This window comes from Pagrus major, chromosome 15 (genome assembly GCF_040436345.1).
Source record: "Pagrus major chromosome 15, Pma_NU_1.0".
NCBI classification, from domain to species: domain Eukaryota; kingdom Metazoa; phylum Chordata; class Actinopteri; order Spariformes; family Sparidae; genus Pagrus; species Pagrus major.
In genome coordinates this window covers 30,775,377-30,802,854 of record NC_133229.1, presented here as the reverse complement: position 1 = coordinate 30,802,854, position 27,478 = coordinate 30,775,377, and the positions used below count along the sequence as shown (strand labels likewise).

Genomic DNA, 27,478 nt, shown 5'->3' with positions numbered 1-27,478 from the left:
AAAGTCCAAACATCCACAGATCTGCTTTTTATTTCCTGAAGCTGGAGTGGTTCAGTTTGTCACAGCTCAGATTACTGCTCTTATATTTCTGCATCACAGGAACATGTTTCATAACCTCAGGACCTCCTGTAGTTAATGTAAGGCCTCTGACACTGAGTCTGTCACTGTGAGAGGATTTAAATAATGACTAATGTCCAGAACACAAATTAATGTGACGGTGATGAAAGTCTTGTGTTTGTCAGGCTGATAATTCAAACAGTGAGATGATTTGTTGTCGTAGATTTACGTCCTCTGACTCATTTCTTAATCGCAGCCTCAGCAGGAGTGGAGAGGTTTCACCACCGCTCGTCACAAAGACCGGTCCAACACAGCACCGACAGAAACACACAGCGGCCTCGCTTCATCAAATCGAGTGCACATCTGTCAAAGTTCAAGTCATTTTAGGACAAAATCCCTTTTACGTGTTTCCTCTGATGAGGATCAACTCTTTAGATGTGATTGATCTGCTGGTGTCGTCTCTCCTGCGCCGACATCAGGACAAACTTTACATGTTCAGCTGCAAAACTTAAGAACTAAATGGAGGAGAGTCGGTGCTGATCCAGACCTTCAGGAGGAATAAACACCTGCAGTCTCATCGGATTCTGTTCTGATCCGGAGCCGCTTACCGACGGGAGGAGAGCTCAGAGATCACTTTGTGACTTAAAGGTAAAGAACAAGTACCTCAAACTTGTACTGAAGTACAGTAACTTGAGTAAAAGTATTTAGTTACATTCCATCACTGCACTTACGGGTAAAAAATCTGAACCTCTGTGATGAGTTTTAAGCTCTTTTTGATCAATAATGAGCTTTTTATTGTTCAGCGCAAAGTATTTTGTCCGTTTCTGAGAATCTGTGGATTTTCCTGGTTTTAAAAAAATAGTAACGTACACAAAACCTGATTTGGAGCAAAACTGGAACCTGAGGCAGAAAAAGTAAAGTTACTTTTCTTAGCTTTATAAATGTGCCGTACTTAAACACACAATATGTAATTTCTGCCACCAGGGGGCTCTGTCAAAACAAAACAAAAGATGTTTCCGATCCGGAGCCGTTGACCGACGGGAGGAGAGCTCAGAGATTACTTTGTAACTTGTGGGATTTATCTTCACTCCTGTCTATCAGCCCGACTGCAGCAGTGATCCGGAGGTGACAGAAATCTCACATATCATATCTTTAAAGAAGAGACGCGGTCGCCAGCAGGATTGTTCGATGAAGGATTTTTATGATTAATCACGTTAAAGCTCTTTGTTTCAACAGTTCTGTGTGTATTTAACGATGTTTGTGTGAGTTACCTGATGATGTCATCGTTGTGTCCCAGGTAAAACCTCTGGCTGTGCTCTCTGGTGTTGTAGACCACGCCCACCCCGGCCACGAAGTACACCACCTCCTTCCCAGCGGTGTAGTACAGGTTATTCCGGCACTGGTGGCCCCGGTACCCGTAGACCCAGTCCAGTCTGAGCCGGCAGCCCGGGGCGCTCCGGTCCGACATGTTCACTCATCTGACGGGACGGCGCGTCCGCTCGGTTCTTCTCCTCCTCCGGCCCAGAACAGATCGATTATTAGATTATTAACCACTGAACAGTTAGTGACTCAACGACGGCTCGTTTTTATAGAAAACATGATGTTTAACTTTTCTTTGAATCTTCATCCTTCATTTCTTCTTCTTCTCTTTCAAAGTACAAAATAGAGAAGTCGCAGATGTCGACATGATGCAAATAAAGTCCGGATGAATCGATATCGACGATCACCGCGATATTAAAGACGTAAATATTGATCCACGTATGCTGAGATGGTGCAGGTGATGGACATGGTGTTGATGGTACTTTGAATCAAGTCCTCGTCCTCACTCTCGTACTTCAGGTGGAATATTTGCCAAAAAAGAGACGAAACACAGGAAGTAGTTTCAGATTCTCTGTAGATATCGTGATAACATCGTTATCGTGGATCCTGACGTGAAAATCTGAATAATCAACATTTGTATCAGAAACATCACAGAGTTCCTCCTGATCCTGAATAATCACCTGAATTCATCTAACGGCAGTTTAATTCTGTCAGTAAATTAAAAAGCGATACTGAAACATTTTCATGTATTTTTACCACACAAACATACTTCTTGTGGTATTTTACAGATATTGATCTGTGATCGTTCCTCTGCAGCGTTTATCAAGTTTTGACTTTAGCTGTTCATCTGCTCAGCAGGTGAATCAGAGCAGCTTCCACCTGCCACCTCATCATCCTCATCATCATCATCATCAGTGTTACTGTCCTCTACAGAGTTTTAAACTCAGCTGAGACGCACATGAACTTTGTCTGTCTTCATTTCTCGGTGACTTCACTGTAACTTCCTGCAGAGACAGTCCGCTGTGCGCCTCAGTCATGGTTTCTGCCTCAGTCTGGAATATTCTGAGTTGTTTCTGCGCCTACAGACACTAAAGGATGATTTCCACCGTGAAACCAAAAGATGGAGATCAACAGAAAGAGGAAATATCCGGACGCGTCTGGAAAGTTCTGTCCAAAAACCAACAACCATAAAACAAAAGACAGCCGCGCAGCTGATGAGGCTTCTGCTCCTGGAAATATAATCCCTCCTCACGCTAATCCTCGGCCACGCTTCCTGCAGCCCGCCGCTGGTTTTCGCTCCGGTTCCCCGGTGCGTTCACATCATCCCTCCGCGTAATAACGCACAGGAGCGGCGGACGTGCGGCGGCTCACAGCCGCCATTCACAAAAATCTGTGCGTGAGTAACATCCACCAGAGTCCGGAGGGGAAAAAAAACACCCAGACTCTCAGAATAAAAGAAGCGGATTATTCCCACTGAGAGATGATCGGGCGGTTCCGGAGAGAGCCGAGCGGAGGCAGCGGCGCAAACAGGAGTTTAATCCCCGCAGAGGAGGCAACTTCAGCGGGCAGCGGAGGAGAGAAGCCCCGCGTTCACACCGCAGCATCCCGTCCTGACTCCCGGCAGGAGGAGAGCATCCTCCCGCTGCAGCCGAGCTCCACCCACAGACACACAGACAGGCAGACAGGCAGGCAGACAGGCTGGTGGACAGGTGGAGAGACAGACAGGCAGGTGGACAGACAGACAGGCAGACAGACAGGCTGGTGGACAGACAGGCAGGCAGGCAGGCTCAGCTGTCAGTGCTCCGGACTAATGGACCCTCCCTGACCGCCGAGTCTCAGCGCTGTGATGTTTCAACACGAGAGCAAGAGTCAGAGCACACAGACGGCTTCCGGTGAGGAGCCTACAAAATAAAAGCCCTCTGACTCAGGAGGCTGCTGCACAGTTCCCACTGAGCCTCGATGTAATGTAACTGAGTACTTTTACTCAAGTACTGGATCAAAATACGAATTGAGATACTTGTATTTTAATGCAGTATTTCTGTTTTCTGCTACCTCACACTACATTTATCAGATTACTTTAGTTACTAGTTACTTTACAGATTACATGCTGCATCAGAAGCAAAGTAGCTCATTTTTAATTTAATTCATTTTATCACATTTTTAATCAAACTCACCGACCCACACAGACATGTAACTATATCGATCAGTTACTTTTACTGGTACTTCTGATACTTAAGTACATTTAATATCAGATACTTTAAGACTTTTACTCGAGTACTCTTCATATGGGTGACTTTCACTTTTACCAAAGTAATATTTTAACACCATATCTTTACTTTTACTCGAGTACTTGGGTACTTTTTTACTATAGAGTACTCAGAGTACTTGAATTTAAAGATACTCTGTCCTGCATTTAAAATCCTTCTTCAGTAAAGTACTGCAGTTTAATCAGCTACATGTACTACCTGTAACTGTGACGTGTATTTATACGGTACAACTTCTTCCTGCTCAACACACTGAAGCTCTAATGAGAAATAACGTGACCGGTAACTTCTGGGTTTTAATTTGAAAGTTACATCTCCACACTTCCGGTCTTATCGTGCTGGACTGTCACGCGCTTGTGCAGCTCGGACTCGGGAGGTGACGCACGGAGAGAAAACACCCCGGCGCCGCTGGAGAGGACGCACGGCCGCAGAGCATTGTGGGACTTTGTGTTTTTTGTCTTCATCATCATTCATGTGTTTTTATCAGAGAGGAGTGAAAACTACAAATACCAGGAGGAGGAGGAGGAGCAGGGGGAGGAGCAGGGGGAGGTAGACGGGGAGGAGGAGGAGGGAGAGGAGGAAGAGGGAGAGGAGGAGGGAGAGGAAGAGGAGGGAGAGGAGGAGGAAGAGGAGCAGGGGGAGGTAGAGGGAGAGGAGGAGGGAAAGGAGGAGGAGGAAGAGGAGGAGGAGGAGGGAGAGAAGGAGGAGGAGGAGGAGGAAGAGGAGGAGGAGGGAGAGGAGGAGGAGCAGGAGGAGGAGGAGGAAGAGGGAGAGGAGGAGGAGGACGGAGAGGAGGAGGAGGAGGGAGAGGAGGAGGAGGAAGAGGAGGAGGAGCAGGAGGAGGAAGAGGGAGAGGAGGAGGAGGAGGGAGAGGAGGGAGATGAGGAGAAGGAGGAGCAGGAGGAGGGAGAGGAGGAGGAGCAAGAGGAGGAGGAGGAGGGAGAGGAGGAGGAGGAGGAGGGAGAGGAGGAGGAGGAGGAGCAAGAGGAGGAGGAGGGAGAGGAGGAGGAAGAGGGAGAGGAGGAGAAGGAGGAGCAGGAGGAGGAGGAGGAGGGAGAGGAGGAGGAGGAGGAAGAGGAGGAGGAGGAGGGAGAGAAGGAGGAGGAGTAGGTGGAGGAAGAGGAGGAGCAGGAGGAGGAGGAGGAGGAGCAGGAGGAAGAGGAGCAGGAGGAAGAGCAGGAGGAGGAGCAGGAGGTGGAGGAGAAGCAGGAGGAAGAGGAGGAGGAGTAGGAGGAGTAGGAGGAGGAAGAGGAGCAGGGGGAGGTAGAGGATGAGGAGGAGGAAGAGGAGCAGGAGGAGCAGGAGGAGCAGGAGCAGGAGGAGGAGGAGGAAGAGGAGCAGGAGGAGCAGGAGGAGCAGGAGCAGGAGGAGGAGGAGGAAGAGGAGGAGCAGGAGCAGGAGGAGCAGCAGGAGCAGCAGGAGCAGGAGCTGTCGTGGTGCTGCAGTGAGGCAGAGAAGTTACAGTTTGTTTACATTAAAGTTTTAATAAGTGAATTTATTGATCGATCGTCAAACTGATTTCTGACGTTTGTTTGAAGACTCGTCTCAGATAGTGAGATCACTGATATGATATTAATATGTGACAGCTGAAGCTGTGATGATGATGATGATGATGAACTCTGTCAGGGAGAATATTCTGGTATTCACCACCTGGACCCGTCAGAACCTTCCACTGGATCATCACTGCTCGGATCAATATGTTTCAGTTATTGGACCAACTGATGGAGACAACCTGTCAGGAGACAACCTGTCAGGAGACACTTCCTGTGGTCCATGAAGACGTGTCCCTCTGATCCAGAAGTCAAGTCACTGACCTGCATCAAGCAGAGAAGACAATAAGGACTGAGGATCCTCAGGATGTTCTGGAGGAGACGGTCGCAGCGGCCCGACCCGCCCGTCACCAGCACCAGCTCCTGGTGAGACATGAATGCACCTCTGGACGGAAATAAATAAATGTGACGATAAGATTATCAACATGATGCCGCAGTGTGTATCTGTGACACATACTGCAGTGTGTTGTTTATCTGTGGCCAATGTATGAGACACACAGCAGCCACACAGACACACAACAGACACACAGACACACAACAGACACACAGACACACAACAGCCACAGACACACATCAGACACACAACAGCCACACAGACACACAGCAGCCACACAGACACACTGCGGCTGTTTGACTGTGAGGTCGGGCTCCTGTTTGTTTTTAGTGTCTGGGGGTTTGATATGTAACCTGTCAGGAGACTCTGGAGGAGGTACACACACACACACACACACACACACACACACACACACACACGTAATTATAGGAGATAGAAGCTGTGTTTACCTCTGTGCTCCATGACAACACACACACACACACACACACACACACACACACTGATGAAACTGGACTTGTTTCTGTTTTTAGGTGTTTTGTGTCTCTGGTTTGTTGCAACATGAGCTGTGACACTGTGCACAACCATCTGGTCGTCTGGCGCCATCTTGTGGCCAAAATACAAGAAGACACTGACCTGAAAACTGTGGATACAGCAGATATTTGAAGGATGAAGAAGAGTCCAGTGTGTCAGAGAAGATCTCCAGGTGTTTGTTCTGTTCACCTGCAGGTGTCTGTGAACACACCGTTTCTCACTGAGCCAGTAACAACATCACCAGACTCCCTTCACAAATGTGGTGATTTTAAGAGTTGTTGAGTTAAAACAAACTTTCTAACGTAGTGAAACTCTGTCTCTGACAGATTCTGAATCATTGTCTCCTTCTTGTAAATTCAGCATTAAATGAAAACAGTAAGTTGTGTGTTTCCTTGTAAAAAGTGTCAGTTTGTGGCAGCATGGCTGCACCAGCCTGTCTGCTTCTGTGTCTAAAGTGCTAAAGTCTGACCTGCCAACATTTAGCAGCTGTTTGAACACACTGTTTACACTGATTTCACCATTTACACTCAATTTATGAAAGAAGAAACATTTTATTGATCTAAACATGTCACATTTTACAGATACACTAAACAGTAACCAGTATAGGCGACTTCTTTGTCCCCAGACTCCCTTAACAAATGTGTCAGTTTAGTGAGTTGTTGAGTTGGAGACACTTTATAAACTGTGTGAAACTCTGTCTCTGACTGATTCTGACTTATTTGTTCCTTCTTGTTAATTCAGCAAATGTACGGCTGTACTGGATTGAAAAAATAATCCACCTTAAAATGTTATTATAGTACAGTTCATTATAACACAAATGCAACAAATAAAAATATAAAATAAAACTATAATACAGCCTATAAACATATATAAGATGATTGGAGTGACTGTAAAGACTTCTGACTTTTCTTATCCACAATTTTTCTCAGAATTTTTACTGTAATTTCAGAATTCTGACTTTTTCTCAGAAAACTGACTCTTGATCCTGTTCTGTACAAACATGAAGTCATTTAATCAAACTCATTTTGTATCTTCTGTCTGAAAATCAGAGAAAATCTGAAAGCGTCTCCACGATGTTTAAATAATGCTGATGTACGTACAGCAGACAACGAGCCTGTACAGGGTGTTTAATTAAACTCTCTCTGCATGGAGTTTATAATCCCGAGAAAATCCCTCCTCCCTGCAGAGTGACACACACACACACACACACATACTCGGGTCATTCGGCTCCAGGATTTCTGCCTCCACCCAGATGAAACTGATGCACTTCAGTTTGTTCCGCTCATGAATAATTAAACGTTTACATGTTAAAAGTTTGTTCTTTTCAGCTCGTCCGGTTTAATCCAAGTCTGCAGAAACCCAGAGATCCCAAACTGATGTGAAAAGACGTTATTTACATCCTTTAACCTGAAATCTTCACTGCAGCTGCTGAGCTAACAGTGTTAGCGTCCACCCGCCTGAAGTGGACACACGAGCTCGACCTCATGTTGAGGGTGTTAACAACGTCTTCTTAAATCAGTCTGGGGACAGCAGACATTTTGTTCAGCTGTATGGAGCCATTTCATGTTTCATGTTCGTTTGTCCAGTTTCACATTCGTTTCCACGACAAACAATTATATATATACACACACACACACACACACACACACACACACACACACACACACAGGAGAAACAGGCGGAGTCGCTGGTTCATTTTAAAAGCATTTTAATGGCTTTTTGCACATATGTAACAGAGATGGGGAGAAGAACTCTACGGGTGCAGATCCAACTAGCAGTGACCCCCGGGTCCACATCACACTCAATACCTCACCTACAAACCCCAAGCCCCGCCCACCACCCGACCCAACCCAACCCGCCCGACCCCGCCCACCCCCATCGTGGCATCGTTGATTGTGCAATATGAAGAAATATCTTGTTACTATGGTTACAGTGACAGAGGAATGCACACTATATTTATCAAACTGCCGGAAGATGAAGCAAAAGAAACAGGAACAGGAACCATTTCAGGACCAATCAGAGTGAAGAGTTCTCCGTTACTGCAGGTGTTTAGCCCCACCCGACCGACCCCACCACCAGCTGTGGGAAAAACAAACGCACCCACCTTTTGTTTTTTTTACACTTTGGGCTCATTGCTGCTGTGTTTCTCCTCCTGGTCGGTGCAGAAGTTAAATAATGACAAAATTACAAAGGAGCACAGAAGATATTCAGCCTCAGTTTGGATTGTTTTAAATCTAAACTCACCTTTTCTGACAGCGAGACGTGGAAACATGCTTCAATAAGACACGTTCACCTCAGGCTGCTGTGGGCGCACATTTCCCCTGATCAGCAGGTGGTTGATTGTCGGATATGGTGACAGTTTGGCTCGATTCTACGGAAAAGGATTAGGGCCAATTCTGACTTTAAACTAGAAATTTTGACTTTTTTCCCAGAATTCTGAGAAAAAAAGTAAAAAATAATGTAACAGTGGCCGTAATCCACCTCCGTATGATCTGAGCATTGTTTGGGGTGTTTGAGTGCCCGGACCAGCTTGTTCTTGATGTTTTAAAACTCAGATGTTTTTAGTATGAGAAGTGTGATTGTGTCAAATAAGAAAAGTAAAAGTTTTAAAAGTTTTGGCACCAAAACTGCAGCATTAACATTTAAAGATAAAAGTCACAATGATGCTGTTAATAATGGTTATCAGCTCAAATCTCTTCTGTTCATTTTGTCATTAAATAACTTCATCAGAGTAACTCAACAGATTTCACTGTGAGGGTGACAAAAGTCTGAAATCTTAAAAAAAAGAAAGAAAACGTGCTGAAGCCAACAAGCAAGCGACCATTATTCTGCAACATAACTCACTTCCAGTAAATGCTTTTTAGAGCCACCTTGTCCACTTAAACAGCGATGCTTAAAGTAGTTTTGTTTTATAGTACATCTACGTCTCCGCACTTGTCCGACTAAATAAATCTTAGACATGAAAATACAGACTGCAGGAAATAAAACATATTCCAGGTAACTGAGGGCAGAAGGAAATGTTTCAAAAACAACAAATGTAAAGAGTAGAAAATAAAACTTACTGGATGCTTTAAAGTTTGAGTTAACAAACATTCTTACTGGTCTTAGTTATTTATTCCCCGTCGAGCGGCTCGACAGCTCCTTCATTTAGATTTGTTAAGTGTACATGTGGTTAAGATTCAGGTACAGAAAGTTAAACTCAAATGAAGCTTATTACGGTCGGTAGGTCTTATTAGTAGTAACAATAATAGGTGAAAATTAAACACAGGTTTATTCTTTAACAGTTTGTTATACACAAGTTATACATACAGTTCAAAGCACCGCAGGGTAACGCTCCCAATTACAGCTGCTTCCTGTTCGATCTGCGATGCTGCAGGAATTAGACGGCACCGAAACATCGTGAGGATTATTTACCAGCCGACAGAAGAGCAGAGTTATTCACCGCACAAAATCTGGGTTTTGTACTTTGAAGGCTTTTTTTTATCAACATGATTCTGCACTTTTTTTTTAAACTTTCCCAAAGTTTCAGACGTCTCAGCTCAGATTACAAACATGTGAGAGGTGTAATTTCAGAGTTTTACCCTGCCGTGGTCTCAGTTTTTCCCCACTACAGAGGGATACACGTCATCTTGCAAAGACAAGGCCTCGCAAAAAACTGAGGATGGACCCTAAACAGGAACTACCTACAACTTCCCAAAATAAAACGAAACAGAACAAAAAAAACAAACTGAGACGACTCGGGAGCGTAAACACAACCCACAGAAGGCAGTAGTCGACGAGAAAGCTGGGATGATGAGAAAGCAGAGAAGAAGAAGAAAACCGAACGGATAGAAAACACAAATAATAGCAAGAAGAAGAAGAAACAGGAAGATGGTGGGAACTCCTCTACATCGAGTTGTTGTTCAGCGGCAAACTCTGGGTTCGATTGGATGACAGCAGCTGCCTGAAGCGTTTTGCAGACCCCATTTTAATTTTTATTTCCTTCAATCCAAACTGGGTTTTTTTTCCTGCTCCTTATCTTACAAAAACTGAACAGAGGATACAGGTGGTGTGTTGTAGCTGAACTGTAGCTCTGAGCCAGACCGGACGGTTGATAGGCACAGAGTGGAGAGTTTTGGCTCGGAGCTTGCATGCTGGAGTCACGCTTTGAGAGGAAGAGGAGGAAGAAAGACGAGGAGGAAGAGAAAGAGAAAGAGAGAGAGAAAGAGAGAGAGCGGCTGTTTGGGATTTTAAATTCGACAGCAACTGCCGGATACTGTAGGAACTGTCCACGTCTGTGAGCGAGCTGAATGTGGAGATGAAGGATGTTTCTCTTCATCCTGTTGTTATTTTATTAACTTGCAATTTATGACGATTAAATTTAAACCATTTACATCCGGAGCAGTTGTTCTGTTACAGTATCAGCTGCTACGATCTGACTCGAACATTCGGTCAGTTGACATCTTCAACACAAATCTGACCAACGATGGATCGATAATGAGGAGCGACCCCAAACAGCACCAGAGGAGGAGGAAGAGGGAGGAGGGAGGAGGAAGAGGAAGAGGAGAAGGAGGAGGAGGAGGAAGAGGAGCGTCTATTTCTTCTTGCTGAACAGACTGAAGCGTTTCTCCTTGTCTTTCTCTCGTTTGCCCGGGCTGGACTCGGCCGTCGCTGAAGCCACGGAGGCCGGCAGCGTCTGAGCGCGTGCGGCGGGGGCGGGCGTGCTATGGCTGCTGGGGGTCACCTCCACCTTGTCGCCCGACATGGCGGCGGAGATGGCCGAGATCCACGTGTTCATCTCCTCCTGGAGGAGACAGGAAGTGAGGGTTTACTAGGAGGAGTGACCGTTGTCATGGTGACAGTTTAATTATCATTTAAATACAAACATTTAATTAATGTTTATTGACACAATGTGATGAACCTGTAAACAATAAAGACATTAATACGTGTTTACTAAGAAATCTGACAGTATTACGGAGCACAGAGACGTGAAGGAGGACGTCAGGAACAGAAAGATGAAGGTGAAAAGATTTTAACTTACGTCATCTTTGGCTTGGAAGAGATACTCGTTCCCGTCAGTAATCCTGTGAAGTTACAGAACGCGTTAATTACAAGACACTTTAAAGATTCATCGGTCCAACTCTGCAGCTGTACTGAGCCTCTTTTAGCTCCTAGTTTTGGTTTTACAGCACATTTCCTGTCAGGTTCAGTCTCAGATGGTCTTCTGTCCTAAAACATTAATTATTGATTCTCGTCGTTTTGGATATTTCTCTTCTCCGTGTGCCCAAAGTCTGACACTGTGGCCCAACTTTAGACAAAATGGAGACCGTCCCATCCATATATGACTGGAGGGAGGAGAGTTAGCAGCGTGCTACAACTTGAGACACCATCATTTTACATTTTGGTAAGTTGGCACCATTCAAAGTTGAAGCCGAATTAGCTATTAGCAGCTAATGTTTGCAGTGAACTCATGGATGTTCAGACAGCTGTCACTGGATCACTGTGATACTGAAGACAACTTAAAAACAAGAAGATTCTCAGTGGAGTTCTGCAGTAGGGAGGCTTTTTTCTGTGATATGCATATTTGTGTCGTTGTAATCAGGCATTAAGTCACACTGAATATAAGAACATATGTTTTGGGTAAAAATGTTGAGTTATGTTAAGATGTGACTAAGTTATGACTCTGAGAAGGACGGTCACCTGACCTTGAGCTTCCTTAAGAGGAAAACAAGTAAATATCTAATTATACTTTAACTTCCTTAATTCAGCTTTGAGTCACACTACAGCTCTCTGTCATCATCATCATCATCATCATCATCAGTGTCCACCGTCAGGACGCTCACTTGAGTTTGAAGACGTGTTTCTTCTTCTTGTACTCGAGCGCCACCTCGCAGACGGCGTCCTTCAGGCTCACTGGGATCTCGCTGTGGTAGGGGATCCCCTGACTGGCGCTCTTCTGATCCTTATAGAAACCCATCTCCTGCTGGTTGATCACACAGTACACGTTGTGCCACGACCTGCAGAGACGCAGCCAGAGTCAGATCATCTATCGATACCTTCACAGCTGAGTGAGCGTTCTGACATGAGTGTGTTTGTTGTACAGAAGTCATTAAACTAACAGTCTTTTCTTCTGAACAAACAGATTTATGTCAAAAGGTTTGATTAACCCTCAAAGACCTGGACCTTCATATGGGTTTTTAAAGCACATGGATGAGCTCTTCTACAGTCAGTAAACATTTGGAGCAACAGATACTTTCTGTCTACTGAAGGTCTTTGAGGGTTAAGTTAAGTCATGAGATTGAAGCCCATCATGTAGTCAACCTAAAGCAGAACCTTGTTGTATTTCAGAGGTTGGTGTGTTTCCGTCCGACCGTCACCAGACGAGTCCTACCTGCTTGAAGCCTTCTTGTTATGCCCCTCCCACTCGTGCTTGCGGTGCAGGAAGCCCTCCAGCTGGGACGTCGGAGCGTCCTGTTGGGTCTTGGCCGGCAGGGTCGCCGCCTGGCTGGCCTTGACCTTGCGAGACGCCCCGGGAGACCCGGCTGGGCTGGGCTCCGACACCCCGTTCACCTGCTCGCCTCCTTCAACATTATCCTGAAACAGAAAGAGAGACGAGTCAGAGGACGACTGAGGAGGATGGATGGATGATGATGATCACATGAAGTCATTTTTAAAGATCTCTCTCAGACAGAAGCTGTAAATCAGATGTATCAGAGCTGCAGCATGCAGAGCAGAGCAGGATCACAGGCTGTGGACACACTTTACATCCTGAACAGACGGTGGTCTTCACTTTGTTTGGTTTTTATCTGCAACTTTGACTCTGCCTCGCTTTCATAAACACAATTCTCCTCTGATTCTCCTCAAAACTGCTGACGAAGTCTGAATTAACTGCACACGATCATGTCGGGTCGACTCAATGCACCACAAACTTTATCAGAGGGCACCGCCCTCAATCTGCAACACTGGAGAGACGCTGCTTTACCACCAGACTGTAACATAACAGTTTAAATACTGCTACTGCTCACAAGTTCAGATACTTTCCAAAACATATCAAGTGTAATCTGATTTGTTTTGAACTGTAATGTAACTAATAAGTCACTACAAGCCATGAGAAAGTCTCAAGTCTTTAGTCAGTCAAGGACACGATCATGTCCAGTTGATTAAGCTGTAACATTTGCAGTGTAATCCTTTGGTGCAACTGCGACCATCAAAGTTACATCCACTAAAGGTGCTTACTTTTCTCTCTGACGGGCTGTTACTCTAAGAGTCTGACAACATTAAGGACATGATTCCTACAGACACCTTTTGTTAAATAATAAGATCCTAGAACAAGAAAAACAAGTCTTGTTCGTTCTTTGTAGATTCGCTCTGAACTTCGTCGTCTTTGAGAGAGTTGAACCAGACGTGTTTCTAGTTACAAATATGATCTTATTATTTGACATAAAGGTCTCTCTGTGGGAATCGTTTCTGTAATGCTGTCAGAAACTTTGAATAACAACCTCAGTCTGCCAGAGACAAGAACACTTTGACGTAACTTTGATGGTCGCAGTTGCCCCAAAGGATTATATTGAGCCATCAGCTGAGGAGGTCTACTGGACCTACTCCAAAACTTTTGATAAGTGTGAATCATTTACACCCCAAAACATGTAAATATTGTGATGTTATAATGATAATGAATACTGATATAATGTTGTTAGATTTAACTCTGGGTCAAACTGAACTACAGATGTCAAAGTCAAGTTAAAAAAGTCTTGATTTCATAAAGTGGAGCCAGAAAATACCAAATGTCGACCTAAGTCCCTACCCCTGAACTAAACCACAACATCTCTGAAAACCAGTGCCAGCTAATCTCAGACACTCAGCTGAACCCGACTTTAAACAGCCTTTAAATGCATTTTTAAGCTTTTTGTTTTTTCAGCATTTAATTGCATGAGCTCAGCGCTGGATTCCAGTACTGATTAGAAAAAAACACAGAGTGGTAACACGGTACTGATCATGCACTGATTACAGGTTTTAGGACATGCACAACAGATCACAACATCACTTCAGAACACACAACATGGTGGACAGTGTGAAGAAAGACGAGAGGAGGGAGAAGCCAGCAGCTGGGAAGAACAAAAAACACAAAAAAATCTCAAACAATTATTCATAAAATTGCTTGGAACTCATTGCTGGGCATCATTATTGGTGAGGGGAGATGCGATTGGCCTAGTATCAAAACAGATTTTATTGTTTCACACCACACCCACTCCAACCGGATGCTTATTACCCTGTTACTGAGCTCTTCAAGGGCTGGACGAACCGTGGATGCTCTTTTTGTTGGACCAATCCTGGGAGCGTTAACTGAAGGGCTGCAAGAGCTGGACCGATCCTGGGAGCTTTTATTTAGAGATTGGTGAAGGCTAGACCAATCATGTGAGCGTTTATTGGAAACCGTTAGGGCTCGACTGATCAGGAGGGCTGGATAAGGGTCGGACAAACTCTAAAAACTTTTTCTGACAGCTGATCAAAGGTTGGATCCTTCCAGAGATTTCTTACTGGAAGTTTTTCAAACAATAAACAGTTCTTGGAGGTGTTACATACGTGTTAAAGTGTTGGAGCAATCCTGATTACTGTAAACACACTGCAAAATGGTTCAGGTTCATTACATTTTTTCTTGATTACCACTTAATGAGTTGAACTAAATGTACAGATATAAAAAGCAAAGCTGGACAGACTTTAACCTCGAATCGGTTCGGCCCCGTGCATTTAAGCAACAGCCAAATTCCTGCAAGATTGTTTGTCTGAGGTCACAACACCTGATTAATTATCTGAACGATCAATGATCTGGCTCTCAAACACGGTCGGAAATTTGGTTGGATGTTTGAAATTTGAGCTGTTCCATTGTCTTTTTCCAACATGGCTGCTTTCAAAAGATCTGATATAAACTGTAGTGAGCTTTACTTTAAAATAATACTGTAGTGGTATTTTATATGTTGAAAAAATATATATAGAAAATAAACTACAGAACAGACAGATCTTCCATCTATGGCTCCATATTTCTATTTTTCCTTCACTGACACTTCAGGCTGGTGTCTGACCTGAGCTGCCAACCCAAAGCGTCAGTATTTGACAATGTGGGGTCGACTCTTTCTCAGTAAAGTCACATTTTGCTGCTTTAAAATAACAACCACTTTGACAGGTAACAGCAGCAACTATATAGAGGCAACTAACTTCCAAAAAACCATTGGTAAAATAATAAATATACCTTGATTGGTGATATGAGTATAAGTTCTATGTAAATAAATGTGTTAAGGTTTTGTCGACAGCCCCAGGATGGAAATCGATGAAGAACATGAGATGAAGAAAAACAACATTGACAGAAAACTCAACTGAAATGCTAATAATGGTGACAGCATGCAACAAAAAACATGAACAACAACACTGTAAATGAAGAGAAGTCACAACTACACATGGATAACACATGGACAGACAAACCAGAGTGGGTCTGAGTGCACTGATTGGTTCTGACAGGGTTTATTGGGGAATGTGTGTTAGTGTGAAGGAGCTGGATGGACATGCAAAAAGAAACCATGAAGAGAAATAAAGACGTTAAAACAGTGAACCGTGAACACAACAGAGACTGATCATAATGATAATACAGTACAGAGTCGCAGTGACACAAGAGTGAAACTGAGTACATACAATGAGGAGGATGGACACACACACACACACACACACACACACACACACACACACACACACACACACACACACACACACAGGGACATGTGTAGATGTGTATAGATTCATGGAGGATCAGTTTTTTATGAAGCAGTGGACTGATTCTGAAGATGGATGTAAACATGGTCAGTATGTACGCTGATGATGTGAACATGTCAAAGTACAAACTTAAATTTTTTTGGAATTAGTTCAAGTCAATTCTGACAAATACAATTTTTAATTACTAATTGGACCTATAATTACTCTAAGCAATTATTAATCTGTTCTATGTTAGTAACATATTAACTCTGAGAGGAAATAATGTGTTAATCAGTTTTACATGAGGAAACTTGTGTGCTGTTAGCTGAATGTACTCTCCATAGAGTTGATGTCGTATGTGTGATGGAGAACATGGTGGTACACATACTGCACTCTATGAAATATATATGTATCCACCAGGGGCAGGTAGATACAGTAAGAGTTCATTAATTTAGGTCACTTGTAAAGTAACTTTAACCAAATAGCTGTCTACACAAAAAACATTATACTTTATTTAAGAAACAATTTTTGTTTAAAACCACTAAGGTTAGCATTTTGAAATTCAACTCTTGATAAATCTGTGACTGATTACAATTTTAACAATTTAAAGATTGTCAGTGTAAATGATCAAACTATTATTGTATACAATAAAATAAAGATTCTTCTTATAGCAGCTTAAAATCCTTTATTTTAAGACGATAAAAGTAAGACATCAATTATTTGAAAATGACCTCAATATATTTTTTAAAATAATTTGTTGATTTGTTGTAATTGGTGAATGCATGCTTTATATTTGCTGTGATTTTATGTCTTGTTTAATTACCGTATATCTCGCTATGCAGACGACGCAATCATTTACATTCGGGAATAAATATAATCTACAAAAATCCTTTTAAATCCAAAAATTTAACTGAAGAAAAGATTTGAAAGTGACTGTTTGTGGCTTTAAAACTTGATTTCAGAGTGAAGGTTGTGTGTTTGTTGGCGGTCTTCTCAGGTGTTCATGTTCCAGAAGGTGAGTTTATAAATGATGACGTAAACTAGCAGAAACATTAACAGCTGAGGGGAGAGGATGACGGGAGTGTCGAGCTGAGAGGGACAGAGGGAGGAAGGGAGGAGGAAAAAGAAAAATGAAAGGAGGAATGGATGGAAACACAATTGTGGCTTCTTGTGTATTTATGTGTGTTTTGTGGTCCCACACAAATGTAACACAGTCACTCTCACACTCACACCAGACGAGGATTCATACCTTTTCACTAAACGTCTCAACATGTAACACTGAAATGTTTCAATCATTAATATCACTTTGTGTTCATGTTGCTCATGTGCTGCTTGTCTGTTTGGTCTTTTAGCTTAAAGAGCTTCATTTTGGAGCAAAGCCATTGTTTCATACTCGGTCCACCGTCTCTATTTCTAATGTCTTTTATTGAACTATTTTGGTCCAAAAAGGAATGTTTGGTAAGTTTAAGAAAATGAGTAAGCGATGTATTTCTGTTGGACAAAATGTATCTGAGGCCAAATTTGATTAAAAGTAAGTATTTTCTCTCCAGGAGACAAAATGTCAAATCAACAAACTGGAAGGGGACATGGGGACATAAAGTAATTAAGTTACTTTCAATAAGTGACTAGCTGTGCTCAGTTCTCTCTGTAGGAAGCTTCTCTTTCAGTTTTATGAAGCAGAAACAGAACTGAATACATTTCTGTGTCCAACTGGATCTTTGTTTCAGGGGAAATGAAAATGTAAAATATATCTCTCCCAAAAACATTTAAATGAGCAGTTCTCTTAGAAACTAGCTCTCAAAAGTTTATTTCACTCCTCACCTCGGTCCTGGTGTTGATTTGGAAAATTATCATCCCACAAGTCAAAGAAGCTAATGTTCTGGAGTGTGACTGACAAATCTGCCGAGCTCCATCTATCCTACCTGTTTTGCTAAATTCAGGATATTCTCACCCAGAGATGTCAGTGAGCAGTAAACTTGACTTTAAGATGTCTCTTTAGAAAGCATTAAGTCGAGACTCTGACGCTACAGCCGTCTTTCTCCATGTTTTTAACAAACAGCAGGGATCAAAACTGCTTCTTCCTCCAAAACACCTGATCAGTGCTGGAGAGGAGCATCCAGGTGGACATGGACACCTTTCATTACAGTTACATGCTACTTTTGGTTAATTATTACAATGAGGCCATGGTGAGGCTGATTGGTCCTCTTACTCAAATTAAGACTTCATTTCCCATCAGTCTCACTGCTTCCTGTCGCCTGTTCTTACTTAGATTTTTATTAGAGGCCTCGCATTTTGATAAGTAATTATATTAATAATTCAAAACAAAGCGATTGTCATAAGTTAAGGATATGTTGAGGCATGTGACACCTTTAAAATGAAATGCATTCCACTTATAAAATAAGAAATGATTAATCAGTGACGAGGAAGAGCAAACAATAAACTCTGAAGACAAATGATAAACACAGAAATATTCATGTGCGGCTCCCTGGAGTGTTTGAGGAGGAGGGATACAACACAACTCAGTCATGGTGTGTGTGTATGAGGTCAAAGGTTAGTGTTGCATGTGTGTGTGTGTGTGTGTGTGTGTGTGTGTGTGTGTGTGTGTGTGTGTGTGTGTGTGTGTGTCAGGGTGCTGCTGTAGGCCTGCGGCTCTGCAGGGTGCTGCTGTATTTCTGGTAGGCAGGCGAGCGATAACTAACCCTGGGAGACTCCTGATCGGACGGCAGCCCGTTCTGAGACACCGGCTCGCCCTCCCTGCAAACACACACAGTGCACAAAGAGTCAGACACACACACACACACAATCACACACCTGGATTTCACACTTAGTAAGAAACACACAAGACTTATGGGAGAGGATTAGGGTCACTGTAAAAAACATATTTTAATACATACATACTTTTCACAATTCTGACTTGAACTAAAAATTCTGACTTTTTTTCTCAGAGGAAAAATGTCTGGACTCAGATATATTTATATATACATATATATTTTTTTTTTACGTAGCCCTAACCCTCTTCCATAAAAACCTGCACTTGATGACTGCTTTCATAATGAACTCATCCATCATTTTGTTTGTTGTTCTTCTATAAAGTGCTCACGATGACTCTCACTGTAAAATATTTTGTATTTCTAAATGTTGTGTGCGGATCACAGCCCTCTGTCATCCGGCCTGATGAGGTCACAAACTTCATCCTCACATGCACCTTTCTCCTTCTTTCTGGGTGCGTTACGTTTTCACTTTTAATAAGAGATCATAAATCAGTGGCGAGTCAGTTCAAACACACTCTGACCTCTGCTGAGCTGCAGCGTCGCCCGGCTGGGCCTCAGTGGGCGGAGGTTGTCTCTTCTTCTCTTCTTCCTCTTGCGCTCTTCTCACTTCCAGTAACTCCATCTGGACACAAACACACTCAGCCTCATGTAGAAACCACAGATTCGTTCTTCAGCAGCTCTTATGAGTCATGAAAGAGAATCTTTGATGTGAATTCACATGTTTCATAAATGTATGAGCTGCCGGACAAAAAACTTGTTTGACTTAAGAGTCAAACATCAATCAATCAATGGACAATATAATAATGCAGATGGAGTTTACATTTGGTATGAAAGTGAACACAAATCTGTTATATAACTAAGAGCAAAATGAATATTGTGTCCACTCGTCATGATGGCTGCTAATTTACTGAGAGGATTATCAGCTCATTTTTTTATTGGAACATTTGAGCACAGTATCATTTAGTTACATAATATTATCTTGTCTAATATCTCCATGACTGTGACACCAGTACGATGACTAACTCTGCTAAAACTGTTTCTGTCTGCTGTTGTCTGAGGGCTGAAGCTCGGCAGTGTGACATCACTGTTTTACTCTCTGCAAACATTTTTGTGAATAAAATGTTCCAACAACAAAGAAAAGAGGTGCTTTATATTACAGCTCCTCAAGAACAGGCTGTTTGTCTTGTTTTTCTGTCTCACCGTGGTCAGCCTCTCCAGAGCGGCGAAGCGTTCCTCCCAGGTGGCGGCCGACTTCTCGAAGGCCTCGTGGCGTTTGATGAGTTTCTCCACCTCGTCCACGTTCAGGCCGATCTCCCTGCTGGACAGGTACGGCTCCTGACCCAGCAGCCACGCCTCGGCCACACCTGCGTCCCGGGAGAACTGGTGCACCTCCAGGACTGAACACACACACACATTTTCACGTTGAACCAGATTTATTCAGCTAATTCACGTTCTGTAAATAACTTGTCCTGACTAAACTCACCCAGTCTCAGCCACTCCCATCTGTCCTCCCACTTGTCAATCATGTCTTTCCTCTTGTCCGTCAACTGTAACAACTTTTCTTTAATCTGAGGGGAGAAAACATTTAGAGAAGAGTTAAAGATGGAAAAATAAGAAAATTCTGAATCATACTGTACAAAACATCACGAGCATCTTCCTAAAAACCACCTCCTCTGAAGCGTAGTGCTTCCTGGCCAGCAGAGTCTTTCCCAGCTCGATGCAGGCGGTGAAGCTGTCGTTGCGGGCGTCGATCTCCGCCTTGATGCCCTGGTGGTTGTTCATCAGCAGCTCCACTGATGACACGTCCCTAAAATCAAGCAAGAAACACACGAACACACCACGTCAACGATGTGTAACAACTTTCATACTCAGCTTGTAGATCACTGCTGCAGTCAGGTTGATAAACAGGAGTGAAGATAAATCCACTTTTTAATCCCAAAAGTTAAAAAATAATCTCTGAGCTCTCCTCCCGTCAGTAAACAGCTCCGGATCAGAGCAGAATCTGATGTAACTCCAGGTGTTTATTCCTCCAGAAGGTCTGGATCTGCACCTGACTGACTCCCTCCCCAGACAACACTCAGCAAACTAGCAGCAGAAATTACATTTTGTACGTTTAAGTCACAGAACTGTCACCCAGGAGACCAGGTTGTGAATCTGGTGTGAAGCCGATAGTCAGCAGAGATTTTTTTAAGCCTTATCATGATCTTTACCTCAACGTAACCAAATGGTTTTGATGCCTTTATTCTTTGAGTGTCATCAGACCTTGCATATTTATTTTTGCCAACTTGAGGATGAACTGTGGTTGAAAGATCCCACACACTCATTGTCCTCACCTGGGGTTCTCCTGGGCCTCGATCAGGCGGATGACGTCCTCCATCCACAGCATCAGGTCGCGCACCATGCTGAAGAAGCGGAACTTGTCTCCGGTGTCGACCAGCTTCACCCGGCGGCCCTCCGCCGCCTCCAGCAGGTTCTTCCAGGCCTCGAGGACCTGAGAGGGACGAGACGACAGACAGTTCAGAACCAACAGAAGTCATCACTGTTTAACCTGGTTTTCATTTAGTCAGTCAACCATCTAGTTTGAAGTTTGATCTCTTCTGATCACTTTATGGAGAAGCATCTGAGAGCGGTCTCAGCAGAGTGATCACAAACGATTTATTTCAAAATGATTTCATCAATTTTTATTGATTTGTTTTCATTTATGAAAACATGCTTTATATTTGTTGTGTTATTTTAGGTTTAGTTTTATTACTGTATATCTCATTATGCAGACGACACCACCATTTACATTCAGTCTTTGTAAAGATTGTGCAATCAGTCGCACGGGTCCAGGGTACTGAAGTGAAGCAGAACAGCCCGGGGAAAGAAAGAAATGGGACAAAAGCAGATCAAAATCAACAAATTCAAATAGAGGCAAAAGCATCCACCATGTACGGGGAGGGCAACATGACAATATGCTGTATATAGTGAGACCATAATTGAGATTTGATATTTTTCCCTTTAATAACCCTCTGAATGTGTTATTGTAGGAAATGGATTGGATTTTTATGTGAATCAATGTGATGAAGATTGTCAGGTAGTTTCATCTTTATGTAAATCTCACTGGGATTCAACAGCAACTGACAAACTGGTTAATTTGGTGCTCATAAAGTAAAATAAATCACATTTTATTACAGAGTACAAACACTGTTTGCAGATTTGGTGCAGGATTTAAAACTTTTCATTGCTTTTTGAAAATTTTTAGTCATGTAATCAGACATGAAAGAGACAGTTTGCTTTAATAATTCACTAAATGAAAAGGTTCAGTGTCACTGAGGGATCGTACCACCATCCTCCATGTAACAGCAGACCTGCCGTCTGAAGCAGCTTGTTGAGAAGTATCTGTAGATCCACTCAACAATGTTCCCAGTCTAAGTCAACGATACTACAAGGAGTTTAGTCCTCTAACTTCAGCTAATGGTTAGCAAGCTAAATACCAGGTAGCTATATTAATCTGTTAGCGTACTAATGCTGGCCTCTACTAGCTAAGTGAGCGAGTGAGGTTACCAGACAGTGGAGATTATTAGCACAGACATTATGGTTAGACCGCTACAAGCTATTTTCTAACAATTCAGCAGATGTCTATAAACTCTGATTTAGCATTTAGAGTCCATTTATGGGAATTAAAATCTTATCAAGTCATCAAATTATCTCCTCACCCCCATCAGCATGTGAATGTGGAGATAACGACTGCTTGTGAATAGACAATTAAGAATTAACTGTCTAAGATGACTTGAATTTACCTCTGCTAAGTACAGACACTTGCAGCTGAGATGACGGCTAAACATCTCTGAAATGCACCTGCATCTCTTTAGACTTTTTCTACCATAAGCAGCAACACAAGTCAAAGCGTCTGAGCTTCACAAGCTGCGAAATGACTGCTTTTAATATTCTATAAAAAGTCTATAAGGTAGACTGAACTGTCGATTTCCAGTGATGAACACAGATCTCTTCACTCCCTCTCAGTAACACTTTCAGCCACAGACCCATCTGACACTGAGACATTGTTAAAGCTAATGGAAACATGGCTCCACAGGACTGCAAGCAGCGATTCGTTGGCAGCTAAAGAAGCGACTAAATTTAAGCAAATGCGAACAAAAACATTCGATTGCACCGCTGTGGGCAGCCATGACATATTTAAAATGGATCCTGAATTGATTTGAGAGAAGCTGAACGCTAGAGGCCTGAAGTCTAGGTTTTAATACTGACTGACCAAACAGACTCAAACTGTATTTTCAAACTACTTGTAGCGTTTGTTTTCACCTCCTCAGAGGCCCAGGTGGGTGGAGTTTACAACTTATTGGAACTCATGTGGCATCAGGTAAGTTTTCAATGAGAAAAAATGAGTTTGTGTAAACATTCACCCGCACAGCGATCTGAGTCAGATAGAAAACAAACCCTGCAGGTACGTGTGAATCACCAGGTCTGTGACTGAGACTAGACCAGAACTAAACTGCATGAAAACGACTAAAATGTTGCTAAAATTAATCAACATTTTAGTTGAAGTATTGCAAGAAAGTCTAAAACTGCAGCCAAAATGAACGCTGATGCAAAGCCAATGTTTTTGGTAAACGGAGTCTCACCTCTCCCTTTCTCTTCTGGTGGACAGGGAGGATATGGAGGGAAATGGACATACAGGGAATGGTCAAAACACAACGCCATCAAAAACACTCAGTGCTCATCATCATCAACAGTTGACTCTGATCGTCCGGAGACAAGAAGCTCTGACACGACATGGTGGAAGTGAAGTTTATGTCGTTCGCCAACATTTTCTAAAAAATGTCTGTTTCAGATGCAGACTCGAGTCCTGCTTTACAGAATCAGGAGAAAAAAATGTTTCTATGCAAAACAGCGCTTACAGAGATGGATGAGGACACTTGAGGAAGACATACAAAAATAAGACATATGTTTGGTTTTAATATTTCTGGAGCTTCACAGTAAAACAGAGTTGCAGCATTCTGCTAAACAACTGAAGCAGCTGGAGATGATTTAAACATCAGATGTCTCCGTACAGCTCGTCTGCTGTAGTCCAGTTTATTTACACCCTCAACGTGCGGTCGAGCTCGTGCACCCACTTCAGACAGGGTGCATGCTAACGCTTTTAGCTCAGCAGCTACAGTGAAGACTTCAGCTTAAAGGGTGTAAATAACGTCTCCTCAGATCAGGTTGATCTCTGTGATCACAGCAGACGAGCTGCACGGAGACATCTGATGTTTTATATCAAGTCTCCAGCTGCTTCAGTTGTTCAGCAGAACGCTGCAACTCTGTTTTACTGTGAAGCTCCAGAGATGCTCTGTGGACTACGAGACTTCACCTGACTTTCCATTCGGCAAATAATATGTCGGTGAGCTCTGGAGGAGTCCGCCGGGGGGCAGAGCTCGGAGCTTCTGGGGGAATAAACACCCGGAGTCGAGGAGAGTCGGAGTTTGTTTTTTTAACTTTTGGGATTGAAACAGTGGATTTATCTTCACTCTCGCTTCTCAACCTGTCTGCAGCAACAAGCTGTGACTCTTTGTTTGACTGCTGAGTGGAGGGGAGATGAAACACTGCAGGACAACAGGAGGAAACTGAGTATCTGGTGAGTGCTGACCACAAACATGGACACCCTCTGTTCCGGTTCTTGTTTGTTTCTTGTGGCTAATGTACAGTAAGATATTCTGGCAGTTTGTCGAATGTCTTCACGTGACTTGTCTGGCTTGTTTAACTAAATAGACTCGCTCCACCTCTTTGCCCAGGAGTTAGGTGGAGTCAGTTGCTGCCAAGAAGGCCGGTACCGCCCACTTTGAGCTTCATTCTGGCTCTTCAGAAACCCGTGGGTGACGTCTCGGTGGCTCTGTCCACTGTTTTTACAGTCAAACGTTAGCTTTAGCCTCAGATATTTGGTTTTAAAACATAAAATCACCTTTCAACTAAAAAACCTTCTTATCAAGACGGTTGTTTTCTCATGTTAGTTTTAGTCCGCAGTGTTTTCATAAGAATCACTGACGCTCTCTCTCTTTACAGAACCATTAGCAAGGAGACTTCGTCATGGTGTTTCCTGTATTTTGACCATGTCCTGTAAGATTTTATTATGTGTTCATCATCTCCAGTTATGAATAAATCCCTTTTGATGACTTGAAGAACAGAACGATACGTTTGGGCATCTTTGATCAACCTGGAACAAGTTTATTATTTATGTTATAGCAGATTCTTCTCTTTGAAAACGGACCTGAACACCTGCAAATCATAACGCTTTATTTTTTCCTATCAGGAGCGAAGGAACAGCGCAGAGTTAGTGCAGCAGCAGTGCAGCATGCATGAGGGTCATCGCCTTCACAGTGACTTCATTAACATCAGAGCTGCGTCCAATTCATTTTCAATTCAATCAGTAAGAAGAGGTTTCAAATGTTTACGTGTAAGAAAAACATGGAAACTACTAAGAAGAGTACAAAAAGGTGTAATACGTCAGATAATTAAAAAAAGATTTTACGTCTGTGAAGAGATCCTGAGGCTCAGATTTACTGATTGAATTCAAAGTAACCTGGTGTTGAGTCTGTTTCAGTGGAGCTCACCTCTCCTTCTCTCTTCTGAATGTCGTCAGCTTTGTCTCCAGCGTAGGCCGACTGCAGGCGGACCGCGTCCTCCTGAAGCTGCCGCACCTGAAAACAAACGGATGGAGGAAAAGATCCAGGTGGGTCAGAAACACACAGAACAGATTTCATTTGATGCAGACATCAACAATGATGCTCTGACTGTACCTGTGTGCCCAGGGCCTGAATGTCGTGTTCGAAGGTGGTGTGCATCCTCTGCAGGGTCTCCACTGTGTTCTGGTCCCGGCCCAGCTCCTCCGGGAGCTTCTTGTGTTTGTCCAGGATACGGTTGAGGATCTCCTTGGCGTCGTGGTAGAACTTGTGGAGCTCGTAGGAGGCGGAGAGGATCTGCGTTCGGGTGTCGATGAGCTCCAGCAGGTCGGCCCAGGCCTCGTTAAGGCCGTCCTTCCACTCGGCGATGGTGGCGGCGTCGCCGTGGCCGCTGTTGATCAGCTCGTCCGCCTGACGGTTGACGCCGTCCACGCGCTCCTGGCCGATGTTCCCGGTGTCACGGGCGAATTCTCTGAAACGCTCCTGCAGCATCTGGAGAAGGAAGAACGGGAAGATTAACACCAAAGAAACTCTCCAAGACTCAACGATGCACATTATCAGGATGTAACAAGATGTGAGTTGTACTAACGGTAACGTGTTCGTAGTCCTGTCCCAGCTCGTGGGATCCGGCCACCACCTCCCTCTCAGCGATCCACTGCTCCAGATCATCCACCTCCCGGTTGAGCTGGAAAAGACGGTAACGCTCGTCCAGCTTCCCCCGACGCTCCTCTGACAAATCCTTGAGCCCGGCGTAGAGCTTATCCACCTGAGACTGACGCATCCCGATACGCTCGCTGCACCAGGAGGAGAAACAATGAAGAGTTATTCATTCATTTCACTTTCACTCTTCATTCATCCTTATTTTCTTCATCTTAGACTTTCATTTTCTACTTTTATTAGAAAAGATCTCCACCTCTTTATTTCCCTCCTGACAAACAACCAAACATGCAAAAGAAAGTAAAGCAACAGTCCTCATCCTGACTGTGTCTCTTTACGTTACACCTGTGGAGCCCCTCCTCACCTGTCGGGGTGTTCGGCGCCCACCAGGCCTCGGCTGGTGCTGGACAGCTGGTGGACGGTGTCGGCGTAATCCTCCACCGCCTGCTCCAGGATCTGATGCTTCTTCAGCATGGCCACCGAACTCTGCTCGTCCTGAAAGACACACAGACGGATAATCTCTTCTTATTGTGTTGCTCAACAGAGACAGAAGGAAACAGAAAGAAAGAGGACAAACCGGTTCAGGAGTTGAGGTCTGGGAGACGAAAGAATAAGGAAAGAGAAACGAGAGCCGGAGAGAGACAGGAAAATAAAATGCAGAGTCATGAAAACAGAGACGGAGAGGGATGGACAGAAATAATAATGTTCTCTGGACAAAAATAGCAGAGAACCAGATTAAAAAGACATGGGAGAAGACGATGTAAAACAAAGCGAGAGAGACAAAAAAAGTCAATAAAAGCCTTAAAAAAATCATCTACTGACTACAGACTGCGTCCATTTGTGCAGTTCAGTAGTAAAACACTTTGAGAACATGTAAAGTTTCTGAAAGTTTTACCTGTAAAACCAAAACTCAATGACTCTCAGATCAATAACTGAAAGCGTCTCTTGTATTCACAGATAGATCATCTTTTCCTTCAGTTATCAGAGTTAAATCACAGTATTGAACGTGTACTGACCGGAGATACGAGCAGAAACAGTCCGACACCAACACAAACCGACTGAACCACTGTGACAGAAACACACTGAGGAACCAAAACTAAAACAAAGAAGGAAGTTTTATACCCGCACAGACCGACACCACCCTGAACGCACCTTTATGTGACGTTTAAGGTTCATCTGTGTCACTCTGAATGTGTTCAACTCATCGTCTTCAGTTCTCATCAGTTAACAACAAGACTGAAGGCGTGTGGTCATGACGGTGAGGCTGTAATGTTCATTAACACCAGAAACTCACCCGACGAGTTAAACGAGCACACAAGATATAAAAAAGGAATAAAAACTCTCTCTGGTGGTCTCGGTGGACCTCACCTTGGCCTTTTCCTCTGACATCATGTAGAGCTCCTGTTCGCTCATCCAGGCCTCGGCCTCGGCGGCGTCGAAGTAGTACTGCTGGGCCTCGTGGGCCTCGCTGAGGCGGCTGTGACGCTTCTCTGTCTCCTTCTTGATCCGGTCCCATAGCGACTGCAGCTCGGCGAGCCGCTGGCGAATCCCCTCGGCCGTCGGGCTGTCCTCTCTCAGGACGTGCTGGCTGCGCTCGAAGATGTCGTCGAATCGC

The 27,478-nt window shown here is 43.6% G+C and overlaps 2 protein-coding genes across 5 annotated transcripts in view; both read right to left on the bottom strand.

Annotated features, from left to right (window-relative positions):
* The window catches only part of LOC141009424 (echinoderm microtubule-associated protein-like 6), a 60,623-nt gene extending 59,098 nt beyond the window's left edge, over positions 1–1,525 (bottom strand). For all 3 annotated transcript variants that reach the window (XM_073482051.1, XM_073482048.1, XM_073482049.1), the window contains exon 1: positions 1,329–1,525. In XM_073482051.1, the coding sequence (XP_073338152.1) occupies positions 1,329–1,525 (197 nt within the window). The remainder of the gene's footprint in view (positions 1–1,328) is intronic.
* A 7,783-nt stretch (positions 1,526–9,308) lies between these two features.
* Positions 9,309–27,478, bottom strand: part of LOC141009275 (spectrin beta chain, non-erythrocytic 1) — a 105,081-nt gene continuing 86,911 nt past the window's right edge. For both annotated transcript variants that reach the window (XM_073481792.1, XM_073481790.1), the window contains 15 exons: positions 27,232–27,478; positions 26,228–26,358; positions 25,796–26,000; positions 25,324–25,698; positions 25,138–25,224; positions 20,881–21,038; positions 20,216–20,354; positions 20,031–20,115; positions 19,748–19,944; positions 19,069–19,169; positions 18,476–18,530; positions 12,427–12,629; positions 11,879–12,052; positions 11,077–11,119; positions 9,309–10,839 (listed from right to left, as the gene is read on the bottom strand). The exon at positions 27,232–27,478 is cut by the window's right edge and continues 32 nt beyond it. In XM_073481792.1, the coding sequence (XP_073337893.1) occupies positions 10,630–10,839; positions 11,077–11,119; positions 11,879–12,052; positions 12,427–12,629; positions 18,476–18,530; positions 19,069–19,169; positions 19,748–19,944; positions 20,031–20,115; positions 20,216–20,354; positions 20,881–21,038; positions 25,138–25,224; positions 25,324–25,698; positions 25,796–26,000; positions 26,228–26,358; positions 27,232–27,478 (2,410 nt within the window). In that variant the 3' untranslated portion in view covers positions 9,309–10,629. The remainder of the gene's footprint in view (positions 10,840–11,076; positions 11,120–11,878; positions 12,053–12,426; positions 12,630–18,475; positions 18,531–19,068; positions 19,170–19,747; positions 19,945–20,030; positions 20,116–20,215; positions 20,355–20,880; positions 21,039–25,137; positions 25,225–25,323; positions 25,699–25,795; positions 26,001–26,227; positions 26,359–27,231) is intronic.